Source organism: Mus pahari, chromosome 1 (genome assembly GCF_900095145.1).
Source record: "Mus pahari chromosome 1, PAHARI_EIJ_v1.1, whole genome shotgun sequence".
Taxonomy (NCBI): Eukaryota; Metazoa; Chordata; class Mammalia; order Rodentia; family Muridae; genus Mus; species Mus pahari.
The window spans coordinates 144274387-144287851 of record NC_034590.1 but is presented as its reverse complement, the minus strand read 5'-3'; the positions used below and the strand labels follow the sequence as shown (position 1 = coordinate 144287851).

Here is a 13465-nt window from a genome sequence, read left to right as displayed (position 1 = left end):
GCCTGCCTCTGCCTCCCAAGTGCTGGGATTAAAGGCGTGCACCACCACGCCCGGCCATGTTGCCACTTTTTAAAAAATGAAAGTCACTGGCCCTGCAGGGCTCTAATGATGTAACACCTATGCACTTATAGTACAGGTACACAGACAGAAGAGAAAGACAGAAACTGGTTCAGACAGTGAGACAGGTTCAGATATAAAGATATGCAACTCAATTTTATAATCTGTTACCAAAAACAGCAAAAAATAACTAAAAATTACAAGAGCACAGTCATGAGTAATTACAGCAGCCTTCACTCTGCATTGCAAAATAAAGAAGAAGAAACAGCCCTGGAAATGAAGGCGCTCCATTCCGAGGAAACCACAAGCACAGGAAGGAAGAACCATTCCCTGTCACGTGCAGGTAGGTGGGCCTTAAGCTTACTCCATTCTTCCCTCTACTTGATAAGAAAAAAGCATTGAGCTTCTAGGATGGCTCAGCTGACTAAAAGGCACTTCCTGCTACCCTAACAACCTCACTGCCATTCCCAGTGTCAAAGGGAGGAAGGAGAAAGTCAACCCCTGAAAGCTGTTCTCTAACCTCCAAACTGTGCCCTGTTCCGTTCCTCCCATTCCCAACCCCAAATAATGAGTAATTTTTAAAAATACAGGATGGGAAGGAAAAAAAAAAAATCTCTTTAGCTTTTTCTTCCCATTTCAAAGTTCTAGTTACATTGAAAATCCTGGCCCAATGTGAAAATGGGGGCAAGATTCGAGGTTTAACACTAACTTTAAAATCTTATAGTAGTTCGCTGAAGATTGTATTGTCTGCTGTAATGTATGTGAACTGGAAGAGCAGAAAGAAGTGCTAATATACCTTTACTGAGAATTTACATAACTGAGTTACATATTAGAAGTCCTATTTCTTAGTGGTGAGGAATGTTCTTTGTGAAAGAGAACTGTGATACTGACCACGCATGGCCAAAAGTTCCAGACAAGCTTGGGCTACATGGTGAGGTTCTGTCTCATAAGAACAAGTATACCATATCAATATCATAGCTCATATATGCCTATGTATCGTATCACATAAGCACACATATTATAAATATGTCGTGCTATTTATATTCATCTATATTGAATACTAAGAAAATTTAATCTTACAACAGATCTTAAAGTTATTATGTAAAAACTTAGGAAGTTTTCATGTTCCCTTAAAAGTTGAAAACAACTGGGCATGGTGGCGCACGCCTTTAATCCCAGCACTTGGGAGGCAGAGGCAAGCAGGTTTCTGAGTTTGAGGCCAGCCTGGTCTCCAGAGTCAGTTCCAGGACAGCCAGGGCTACACAGAGAAACCATGTCTTGGAAAACAAACAAAAAAAAGTTGAAAACAAACTTTTTTTTAAAAAAAAAACAAACTTTTTGATAAACATAATTAACGTTGCTTTGAGCAACTCCATGAGTAAACTGCAAAATCAGACATTACACTCAAGAGTACCTAAAAGGATTCACCTATTTTAAAATAAAGGGTAACTTTTTCCAAAGGTGGCTTTCATGTCTACATTGACGCCCCCAGAGTGATAGTTATCGTTTTCTTTGCTGTTCAATTGTTGAACCAATAAAGTCTGTGAACCATAAAAAAATAAATAAATGAATAAATAAATAAAAGGTAATAGCTTTAGTCAATTAAAATGGCTCAAGTCTCAAACTGAGCAAATACATAAACAAACCCTGTTCATCCCATAAACAAAAATGCAAACATTTTTGACATGAATAACTGGGAACTGTTAAGAGCAGTAGCTATGATTTAAGTATTTACAATGAAGTAGGTACCAGGGTAGGGGGATTATTTATGTGATTTGGTAGCTGTTTGTTCAGACAGGGTCTCACTATGGAGCCTTAGCTGGGTTGGAACTCACAGTATAGAACAATACTCGACCTCTAATTCACTATGTAGTACTGAAGGCTTTATTTCAGATAAAGTAATACTAAGATAAAAAAAAAATTTTTTAAGATTTTATTTACGTATTATATGTAAGTACACTGTAGCTGTCTTCAGACACTCCAGAAGAGGGAGTCAGATCTCATTAAGGATGGTTTGAGCCACCATGTGGTTGCTGGGATTTGAACTCTGCACCTTTGGAAGAGCAGTTGGGTGCTCTTAACCACTGAGCCATCTCACCAGCCCCCAAGAAAAATTAAATAGCATAGTTATCCAGCTCTGTGACAGAGCCAAGACAGGGACCCTGTCTGCCTAAAACTAAGATAAACAATTTTAACTTCAGAGTGTAGATAAGACCAGCCATATTTCAATGTAATTTAAAAGACTCAATTATGGTTTAAAATGGCCTCCAAAGCAGTCTGTTCTTTAAGGAGAAAATGCATTTTCCAGAATAGTAAGTTTGTTAACTTGATATTCACATACATACCTACACATAGAAAAACTAAAATATTTACGTTAAAGTCACTGCTCGTATTAAGCGTTGGCTTTCTGATTATAACTGTTTGACTAATTACACAAAACAGCAGATTTGCAAGCTTTTCCACACCACACACATACAGGTCATTAGTGGGTGCAACTGCAGTTTGCATCTCTCCAAAGTTAACACCAAGAACAAGTGTTAAGTCTTAGTACTCTAAAGATGTCCATAAATGTCCTAATGCCAACTGCTGCAATAGAAGAGTGTGCCTGACTATTCTAAACATAATTAAAACTTCTCAGGCAAAATCAGTTGTTTACTCTAATAGTTAACCTTCCTCTAAGAAACAGGCTTTTTGTTCCAGTATAAATTATTTTAGAAGCTGAAACTGCTATATCGTCCCTTCTGCAACTATAACAGAGAATGCAAAATGAGAAGGTGAGACCTAAAAGCCACGATCCTCATTTCATCTCTGCCAATAGCTTCAGGACCAGAGAACCATCATCCCACAATAAGAAGACACTTTTAAGCAACAGTAGCAAGACCTATAAGAAAAGATCAGCGAATTCTTACTAACATAAAGCAGTTCCATCTGTAGCCAACATCTCTGATGTCTCAGCAACTGCAATAATCTCAAAACTAACAGATACAAATCAACTACGAAAATCCCGAATACTTACAGAAGTCACTTCTGATATAACCACACAACGTGTCATACCTAAATCATGATCTTTGGAACAAATCCTGTAACTTTTCAAAAGAGTGGATCACAGAACCAACTCTCCAATACTTGTTCTGAAAATCGACTTTTTTATCTACAGGGAGAAGGGGAACAAAACCCGAGCCACCAGTTCTGCGCAGCCAAACTTCTGTTTTATGAGCCAGTAGTTTGTCATGGAAAAACAAAAAATGCGATCAAGTAAACTTCTTAAGCTGTACTAATAACTAACACTGTCTCATGGAACGGAATACTTCTAAGATGGAATAGGCCTACAGAAATGAAAACCTGACCTACATACACAGGATTCTAAACTTATCCCTGTCAACTCTCAATTTACATAAGTCATCAATAGAAAAACACTACCTACATTTGGAGCTTACTGAGACACAAAATAAAGTATTGAAAACCGAATATTTACTAAAGTGAATGTTTAAACTTTCTATTTTCCTACATGAACAATATTCTAATCAAGTCATTAAAGTGACTATTTTAGAAGTGGTTTAAAATTGTTTAAATGCTGTCACTCTATAAACAAATGAACAGCAAAAAAAAAAGACAAATCTCATGTTGTAACATTTGAAAATAAGAACTGAATTCATTTCCAGAAGGTAAGCTATTTCATAATACTTAGGTATATATTTAATTATGATAAATTAGACATAATGTTCTACACAAAAAATGAAAATACACTATCTACCTTTCTCCTGTTACTAAAATAAAGACTTTTTTTTTTTTTGAGATAGGGTTTCTCTGTATAGCTCTGGCTGTCCTGGAACTCACTTTGTAGACCAGGCTGACCGCGAACTCAGAAATCCGCCTGCCTCTGCCTCCCAAGCGCTGGGATTAAAGGCATGTGCCACCACGCCGGCTCTAAAATAAAGACTTTTAAAGGACACGACTCTCCACTTTCTAAATCTATGTTTAAAATTAACCGGATTGCCGGGCATGGTGGCGCACGCCTTTAATCCCAGCACTCCGGAGACAGAGGCAGGCCGATTTCTGAGTTCAAGGCCAGCCTGGTCTACAGAGTGAGTTCCATGCCAGCCAGGGCTACACAGAGAAACCCTGCCTTGAAAAAAAAAAAAAAAACATAAATAAATAAATAAAATTAACTGGATTATATTCATCATATTTAACTTGAATCATTTAATCTTTATTTAATGTTATAAGGAATCTCAGTCTACATCTCTACTGCTGTGTAAACTTCTAAAATTGACAGTAATAAAATTTCTTTCCCTTATATTGAATTATACATAACAGAAAATTACTCCTTTTGACGCACTTTACTCCTCTTTAGTAAGTTTTAGGAAAAATGAAATTTGCAACTTATTATACTAGTTGTGTTTTTCAAGAAAGACACAAACGACTATGAAAAAGGCAAGATGAAAATTGTAGAGTCATTTAAAAAGAAAAATCATAAATACTTTGAACAATCACTTGCCTTTAACAAAACAGCTAATATCAATAATCACCATTCTCTCTACAAGGTACTAATATTCCTGTGGTCATTGTCTGAAAAGTAAACATACCAAACAAAAAAGCTGTGTGAGAAGCCTGAACCTTCCACATGCTTTAAAATCATTAACTCTTGCTGTCTCACACTCAGCCTACTTTTCAGACATTAAGAATAATTTCCAGGGCTGGAGTGATGGATGGCTCAGCAGTTAAAAGCACTAACTGCTCTTCCAGAGGTCCTGAGTTCAATTCCCAGCAACCACATGGAGGCTCACAACCCTCTCTAATGGGATCTGATGCAGTCTTCTTGTGTGTCTGAAGACAGCTACAGTGTATAGTGTACTTGTATAAATATAAAAATAAATAAATCTTTAAAAAAAAAAAAGACTTCAGGGTTTTATGTATATGAAAAAAAAAAAAAGAATAATTTCCAACCAACAAATTCCTACAATAATTCAATTGTGCCTTCAGCAAATGAAAATATTCAACTTACTACTGCCATTATGGAATTTAACTTGGCCAGCCTCACTGCCAACACTGACCAGCACGAATCTCAATGACCATTTTAATTTAATCCTTGCCCCCAAACACAGAAAGCCCTGATGAGGAACCAAGCGAGCCCTCTTCAGCTTATCAGAACTAAGAGGAGTACACCTCTCAGAAGAGCGAGGCTCGCTGACTTTTCCCCTACTGACTCTTCTCACACCAACATTTGGCTCCATCAAACCACAGCTCTAGAAATTAAGTGTTATTAGTCATTTGATGCAATATTTGATACTGCTTTCTATGCATACCATAACTAAAGGTACAGGTTTGGATTTCTAAGCCACATAAATTGCACGTGCAGAAGCCCATGCACTATGAAATCAAATAAGGAACTGCAATCACGTCATTGCTCATACACAATAATTTTTACAAAATTATCTTCAAGTCCTTTGGGGAAAGGAAAGCAAAGCAGAAGTGTACTTTGGACTCTACAAGAAGTCTGCCTACCAGGCATTCTAGATTTTTCTTTGAATGTTTTTTTTTTTTAATAGATCCTTCTAGATCAAGATTATTAACATTAATTCACACCAACAGTAAACTGCCTTGAAGCAAGTGACAACTCAGAATGTTCTCCAGTTATCTTTTAGAAGGGTCAAGTTCATCCTGAGTAAAGCTTTTTAATTAATGCAAACTCGGAAATTAAAGATTCCTTTCAAATTGTACTTTTAGCTTGAAAGAAAATTAGACCTGTGTGACGCCAGTTCTTCAGTGAGTTTAATCTTCATGTCAGAACAAAAAACTCAATCAAAATTAGCTATGCATTTCATATGCCACTAATGCAATCCATCAAACCTCCTCCAAATGAAAATTTTTCTTCAAAAAATAAATGAATCAATTAATTAATAAACAAAGCTCTCCATAATGATCTATTAGCAGGACATGTATAGACAAGTTGCTGCTGCCCTTCCACCTTAAGAAAATGTCTACTAATATTAACTAAAAAATAACTTCTACAAAGAATACCTTATCACCAATTATGAAATTACATAATTTTAACTAAATACCGTTCACTGCTACAAGTCACGTAACAAAATTTTGGGTTGTACCAAAAGGCCCAATCATTTAAAGGCTCAGTCACTTCAGACCTGCAACTTGTGTTTTCGCACACCTTGCACACTAGCCTCCTCAAAGCTCTCAATTTCTGTCAACACTTCCCACTCTGCAAAAGAGGAGAGCTCTCTTTCCTACCCCTGATCATAACCAGCACCATACCTGAAACTGCAAAGATAAATGCTTTAAACCACGAACTTTTGAAGTACAAAGGCCTAACTTTTAGACAATCAGAACTATACAACGTTAAAATTCTTGGGTTTCTGTCTTATTCAACAAGCTGACTCAGTAAATTACTGCATGCAGAGAGCTAGCTGGAGCCAGTGATCCATTCCTGCCAGTGTCTGGATATTAGCGGGCTAAATTATACTCGACGTTCTGCCCGAATCGGCCTAAAACCCACTGATAAGCCAACGGGTCAGAGCACCTGAAACAAAAAATATGAGCAGCAAATTCACGCTACTACCTACCTATATTTCATGTGAGAGCTGAGTTTAACCTCTGCAGCCATTTGCCACAAACAGCAAGCATCCCTGGACTCACACAGACATCACCATCATCTGGGATCAAAAACTATTCCATCTCCATTCTATCATGTGTGGTGAGGCCAAATGAATGGAATATACCACTGAAAGAAAGTCTATTTTTAACAAAGTTCTAGTAAAAGCTCCAATGATACATATTCTAGCAGTATTGATTTTAAACTACAAAACTTGGAAATGCAGGCTCCAAATTTGTAATTACGTCAGTTTAAACACACAAAACTACTTCTGCCCTCAAATGTGCACCGTCTATGCTGACCATGACTATGCTTATAAAGTTATGCAAATCAGTCCACAAGTCACATTTCAGAAAAATCTTCCAATGCAACCCAGGAAACTAAAAACAATCACTGCAAGATTCTGAGGCAACATGCCTACGTGCAGCACGGACTTTCATTTTAATCTCATCTACACCCTAGATCTAGGGCCTAAGTCACGATCTAATCGAAATATGCACAACCCAAAGCGTCAATTTTTTTTTTTTGGGGGGGGGTCATTTAGAAGGCTGGATTGACCAGCTCGCTAATCCAGTTTACAATACTCTGCATTAACGGACAATAGATTTTAAGAAGAGACCACAGAGCTCGACAAGAAACCAATCCGTGCCTTGACACTTGCAAGGAGGCATGAGTTCCGTCTAGCCGAACACTCCCTAGGTTGAATACACTGGAAGAGACACGATATACATGATCTAGAAACGCGACCAGAATTAAACGTTATAGTCACCCCAACTACAGAAATTTTTCGCATCCGTCTACTCCCACGTTATCAGAGTGACAGAAAAGCAAAGAGGAACAGCCGCAGAAATGGATACAGGTCAAGTCTAAGTCGAATCCATCCTCTTGATATCTCCTTTTGTTTCTGCTAACGATCTCTTTGATGATGGCTGTCATGTCTGGGAGCCTGTGGCTGAAGAAAAAGGAGGAGAGAGATGGCAGAAGCTGCTGGTGGCGAGGCTTCTTCTGCAGGATGGAAATGGCTCTGGACTTGGCGGTCGCTGATGCCCCTCGCTCTGCTGCCGCTTGGCCCTGGACCGCAGCCGGGTAATGGCTGCTGCGGCGGCTGCTGGATGGTTGCAGCGACTGGGCCTGCTTCTCCTCAGCAGCCAGAGGCCTGGCAGCCGAGGCAGCGGAATGGGGAGAAGACGGATAATCCTCGCAGCGGCTGCCTCCTCCGACGGCCTCCGGAGCCCGGGCCAGGGGGGGTGCGGCGGCGGCGGACGGGAGGCTTAACACCGGCCCGGGTCCCTGGACGTGCCGCCGCCGCCGCCGCCGTGTTGGAGGCAGGAGAAGGGGAGAGAGCAACTCTCCGGCGTTCCCAGCCCTGGCAATGGTGACAGGCGACTCCGACCCCCTCCCGGGAGCCGCGGCCGCCGCCGCCGCCGCCGCTTCTCCCCCCCGCTCCAGGAGCGGGAGGTGCAGCCGCCGAGCCTGCGCCGGCTCCCGCTCGAGCCCACGGCTTCCACCGTCTCTCTCCGAAGCTGCTCAGAAGCTGCCCGGTTAGAACAGACGACGAGGAGGCGAGGCCCGCCGCCGCTGCCGCCGCCGCCGCCCGGCCGGCTCCCCGAGGGCGCTGCCCCCGCGGCTGCTCACAGGCGCTGAGAGGGGCTCTGGGCCGCGGCCGCCGCCGTCTCTCATCTCCCTCGCCTGCGCCGGGCCTGGCCTCACAGCGGCTCAACTCTCAAACTTCCATCATGGCTGCAGCTTCCGAGAGGAGAGAGCTGAGCGCAGCCGCGTTCCGACGCCCAAGCGCGTATCCTGCCGCAGTGCACAAAGAGTCCCGCCACATCACCGTGCGCCGGCCAGCCCGCCCCCTCCGCCGCCCCGCCGGGAGAGCCGGGCGCCTCGGAAGCCGAGGGGAGGCGGGAGGCGGGCGCCGAGCCGGGGGCGGGGCGGGGCGGGGCGGGGCGGGGAGGGGAGGGGCGGGGCGTCGGCGGGACAGGGGCGGGGAGCGCCGCGGAGCATGCCCAGTGTGGCCGCGGTTCGCTCCGGGAGGTGCGCCCGCTTTGGCCTCAGCGCAGAGAGACCCCGCAAAGGTAGGGCAGGCTGGGGCCGAGTGAGGGTGCGCTGAGCACGATCGCTGACCGCTCGCAGGTGGATCGCACTAGCTGACCGCCTTGGTCGGTGCTCCGGGAGCCTCAGGGGCAGGATCATCCTTCCTGCGTCTGTCCCTGCGTTTCTTCCGAACGGCTTTCATTCCCTGCCCTGCGCTGTGGTCAGATTGCAGTGCTTCGCTAGGATTTGTCGGCGACAGTCTTTACCTCGATAACACACCTCTCGCCCGACGGTGTCCTCAAGGTGTCAGTCTTTGCACAAAGAACAACCCCCTATTGTGTCTCCCGCGTGGGTCACCTCATCGGGCTCCGGTTCCCTGCCCCGCCTCTTGCTTCCCAGGCAGCTGGGTTCATTTGCCCGAAAGATGAACGCTCCCAGCCAAGCATGATGATTGTGCATACGGGGCGTGTACATTCACATCTCCCCTGAGTTTCCAGGGCCCAAAGGACACCCCTGGTTGGACAAAGTGGATCTCCGTGAACAGAGTGCACCTCACACACACACCCCTCCATCGCCCGGTGATGAGCCCCGCAGCTCCCCGCAGCGGTGGGTCCAACGGATCACAGCCAAGCTCCGTCTTCAAAGAGCTAAGCCCTCCCTCCCCTTCGTGGCCGCTATGAAAACCCGGCAGAATTGGATCGCGGTGACCAGGTTCTGACCCTGTCGGACCGCGCACGTTCGAGGACCGGGTTACTGAGCCCGGGTGTGGAGTATGGGACGGTCGGAAGCTGCAGCCAGCGAGTGGGCGGGGCGAGCAGGCCTGGGAGGGCTCAAAGGCGAGGTGGAAGGATACATGAGTCGCGGTCGGAACTACTTTCAGGAGGAGGTCACGTGTGGCCCTAGTTGGGGAACTTTCCAAATTCCCATTCCCCTATCTGTGTGCTCCTGAGGCAGGAGCTTGGTCCCCTCTGCTCTATTAGGTGATCTTCCCCGCTTCCTTCTCCCGTGTGGTCTGCTGGATCCCTCTCTCGCCCGGTCGGAGCAGAGAATAGCATCCACGAGCGGTCCGCAGGAGCGCTGTCGGGGCCAAGCGCCTGGGGAGCTGGTTACACAAGCAGCCACATCCAAGCACGTGCCCCCGCCACCCCTCTCTGCTGGCCGCCGCCGGTTTGTGCACGCTGACGCGGAGAGTCCCCAAGCTGTTCCTCCCTTTCGCTTGTAACCCATAGAGCTAGCCTGAAGGCCGGGACACGAAGACTCCTGTTCTGGATCTGCCCACACCGCGCGTTCCCAACCGTGGGAGAAGAGGCCGGGCCCTAGGGGTTGGCGGGGGGTGGGGAGGATTGACGCATCTCCTTGGCTTAATAAGGTGAACCCATTCTAGACCTGTACTCGCGGGGCAAAAGGGTATCTCCTGTTGCTGCTGGCTGGTTGGGATTACCGATGTTGCAACAAACTTCCAGTCACTGCCCCTGAACTGGTGAGCGCGCCCCACCTACCGTAGACTCAGCCAAGTGACTTATCTGAGCACCTAGTCAATGGCTGTCAGCCCAGAACAAGCCTGTCAAGTAAAAGCTTACAGCCGGGATTGGTTGACCTGTCGCGGTTGAGAGAGCTGGTTCAGAAATGCAGATAACTAGCTTACAGCCCCTCCTCCCCCACCAGCCAGCCACAAAGCAAGCGATCACCTTGAGCTTGGAGAAAAAAAAAAAAAAATGACATCAACTCCAATGTAGGTAGGGATTTCTTCCTTATTGTTCTTTTCCCAGGGGACTTAATTCTCAGGATGACAATCTGAGTCCTAAAGTATCTCTGAGTTGAGACCTAAGCTGAAACACTGGATCATTTTAGAAATCTGGAGAATAGTAGTCAGTTATGGATTTGCAATAATTGCGAGTAGGTGTCTAGGAAAGGCTAGCTGAAGGTCTAGAGTACAGGAGAAGGAAAATTTCGTAGGTCCACACAGCATAGTTGCAGGCAGCCCCTGAAGTCTAGAAACCTCAAGAGGCTCGGCTAAGAGAGCTATGGGCCATTACCTAACTGCAGGACTGCTAATTAAACCAGGGATATTTACAGTTCTATTAGAGCTCTCTGAAGCTACTCAAACCTTGCATTTAGATACATCCTTTAAAGATATCTCCGCAGGAGTTAGCAGCCCAAGCTAAGCCAGTGTTGATGTTTATTACAGGCTGTTTTGGGACAAGGTTCTGGTCAGTTGAGGGAGGACAGGGATGACCAATGAGAGCAATCTGAAAACAATAGCCGAGAGCCCTCTGTTTGGTTCTAAAGATGTAAATAAATTTGGCTCACACAGCCTAATCTAAGATGGAGATCTAGTTTACACAGAATCCCCAATGTCAAAGTGTTAGCTGAGATGCACAGCAAAAACCTAAGTGGTGCTCAACAGAGTGTCAACTACTGCTGGGTGGGGAAAAATAAGGATGAAGTTACATCAAGAGAAGTAGGTTGAAAAGGGGAAATGGCCCACATTTCGTTCCTGTCCCCAGAGTCCCTGTTACTAGCATCACCTCTTTTGCCTCTTCCCTGGAGGCATCTTATGTGACATTACTCTGAGCGTCTAAGAAGCTCGGAAATCTTCCTCTAAAGAAAAAGAAAGACATTCATCCCTAAGCTTCCTGATGCCTGACTGGAGGAAAAAGGATCCTTTTCTGTTTCCAGAGCATCACTCGATAGAGCACAAGGAGGCGCATCACAGCGCTGAAGTGCTGAAACGTGACCCCAGCCCACAAGCACCACCAAGTGAGGCAAGAAAGCTGAAAGCCAGCTAGCTGCTTTGCTCGGATGCTCTGCAGTGATGAACGAACAGACATGCAGTGTTGGCAGGTGGGGGGGGGGGGCTCTGACATCAACTGGCCGCGATGACAACATCAGGCCTTGTTGGGAGTTTCTAAATAAGTCCCCACTTCCTTTCACGGTATTAAATATGTTTCTGTGCAGCCTTTTGAATTTTTTTGGAGTTTTTCACATCTTTATTCCACTCAAAGGATGTGAGTAGGGCAGGAGGGGAAAAGTCCATATAGCAATAAAAAAAATATTTAAGTATGCATATATATATATATATATATATATATATATATGAAAATGTATATGCTTGGCTGTACAGATATTACAATACACTGGTTTCCAAGTGCTTCATTTCCTCACCTGTCTGGATTCAAAACACTCAAGGGAGAAACAGAAGCTTATAACAAAGGGAGAATTATGTAAAGCTCTAGGGAGACTGACTATATAGAATAATTAGGGAGTATGATAAACTAGCTTTAATTATAGTTTCTAACAGCTGATTCCAGAACTGTATTGTTACTACATGCAAAAGATGTCCAAAGAAAATTCTTTCCCTTGATAAGTGGGACACCAAGAACGGGATGTGGATAATATAAATAGTTGATGTGCTGTTGTAGGCTCTGCGCAAAAGCATCTCGTGTGTGAGTGTGCCACTGTTGTAGTGCCTTTCTCCTTCCCCACATCTCTGATCCTTCAACAAGAGCGCTCAGTCTAGTGCTTTAATTTTTTTTTTTTTTTTTTTTTTTTTTTTTTTTTATATGTAAGTACACTGTAGCTGTCTTCAGACACTCCAGAAGAGGGCATCAGATCTTGTTACGGATGGTTGTGAGCCACCATGTGGTTGCTGGGATTTGAACTCTGGACCTTCGGAAGAGCAGTTGGGTGCTCTTACCCACTGAGCCATCTCACCAGCCCTAGTGCTTTAATTTTTAAGCAAGCTTCTCTATTTTTATCAAAAAAGCATTTTCTAGATATATAATGGATTAGATAGCACACTTGGCTTTGAATTTAAACTGCCCTGTTCTTCTACAGCTCTGAAGGCTTTCCTCTTATTTATTCTGTTATTTCTTCTTCTAGTTTTTATTTTTAATTTACATCTATTTGTTGTTTGTGCAAGCGCATGAGGGCGCATGTGCACAGGTCCTGACACATTTGTGCACATCAGGGGACAACTTGCAAGAGTCTGTCCTCTCCTTTCACCCCGTAACTTCTGAGGATCCAATGCAGGTTGTCAGGTTTGATAGCACATACCTTTACCCACTGAGCCGTCTTACCACCCCACGATTGCTCTTTCAAACACCACTTGCTCGTGCTTTCTCCAGGAGGCACCTCTGTGAGTCATGCAAATACTGTATTCCAAGAGAAAATTTCAAATGCATGTCTATAAGCTTCCCATAGCTTAAACCTATCCCAAAGCTTTTGCAAATGGCACTCTGTCACCTTTCCTGTCTCAAGAGCTAATCTGTATGAAATCATCAGCCTCAGACAAGTCGAGCGTGAACTGGGTGTCCTGGAGCAGACCAGGCCTCTGCTGTGTCTGTGTTACTCAGAAATTGTCACTCAGGGAAACACTCGAAACAACTTTATTCCTATTCACTTTGACTGCTGGATCTTCTACTTTAGTCTTAACTCCAGTTCTAGCCCAAAGGAACATAGTTTGCTGTTTTAACACTTCTAATAAAAGAAACTAAAAGTGTGTCTGGGTTTAGGAGTGCCATTGATATGAAATCAAGATGGACAGTACTTCTAGATTATCAGCTACTTTGGAGGAAGGAGTACCTTTTTGGAAAAGAAAGCAAACCAAATCTGCTTAAATTAGCATCACATGGAGGGGGGGGGGGGGGGGCTGTTCGCCATTCTTATGATGGTTCAGTCAACAAACCCTTGTGACTCTTAGGGGCTCCTTCCATTACGCCTTATGCATAGAGCAATGATTGGCCAGCTGGGTCCACATTCATT

General features: G+C 44.4%; 1 protein-coding gene across 1 annotated transcript in view; it reads right to left on the bottom strand.

The window, feature by feature from the left end:
• Positions 1–8622, bottom strand: part of Pten (phosphatase and tensin homolog) — a 68659-nt gene extending 60037 nt beyond the window's left edge. Inside the window, exon 1 of the mRNA XM_021186709.2 lies at positions 7522–8622. Coding sequence (XP_021042368.1) covers positions 7522–7600 — 79 coding nt within the window. The 5' untranslated portion in view covers positions 7601–8622. The remainder of the gene's footprint in view (positions 1–7521) is intronic.
• Positions 8623–13465: the final 4843 nt, after the last annotated feature.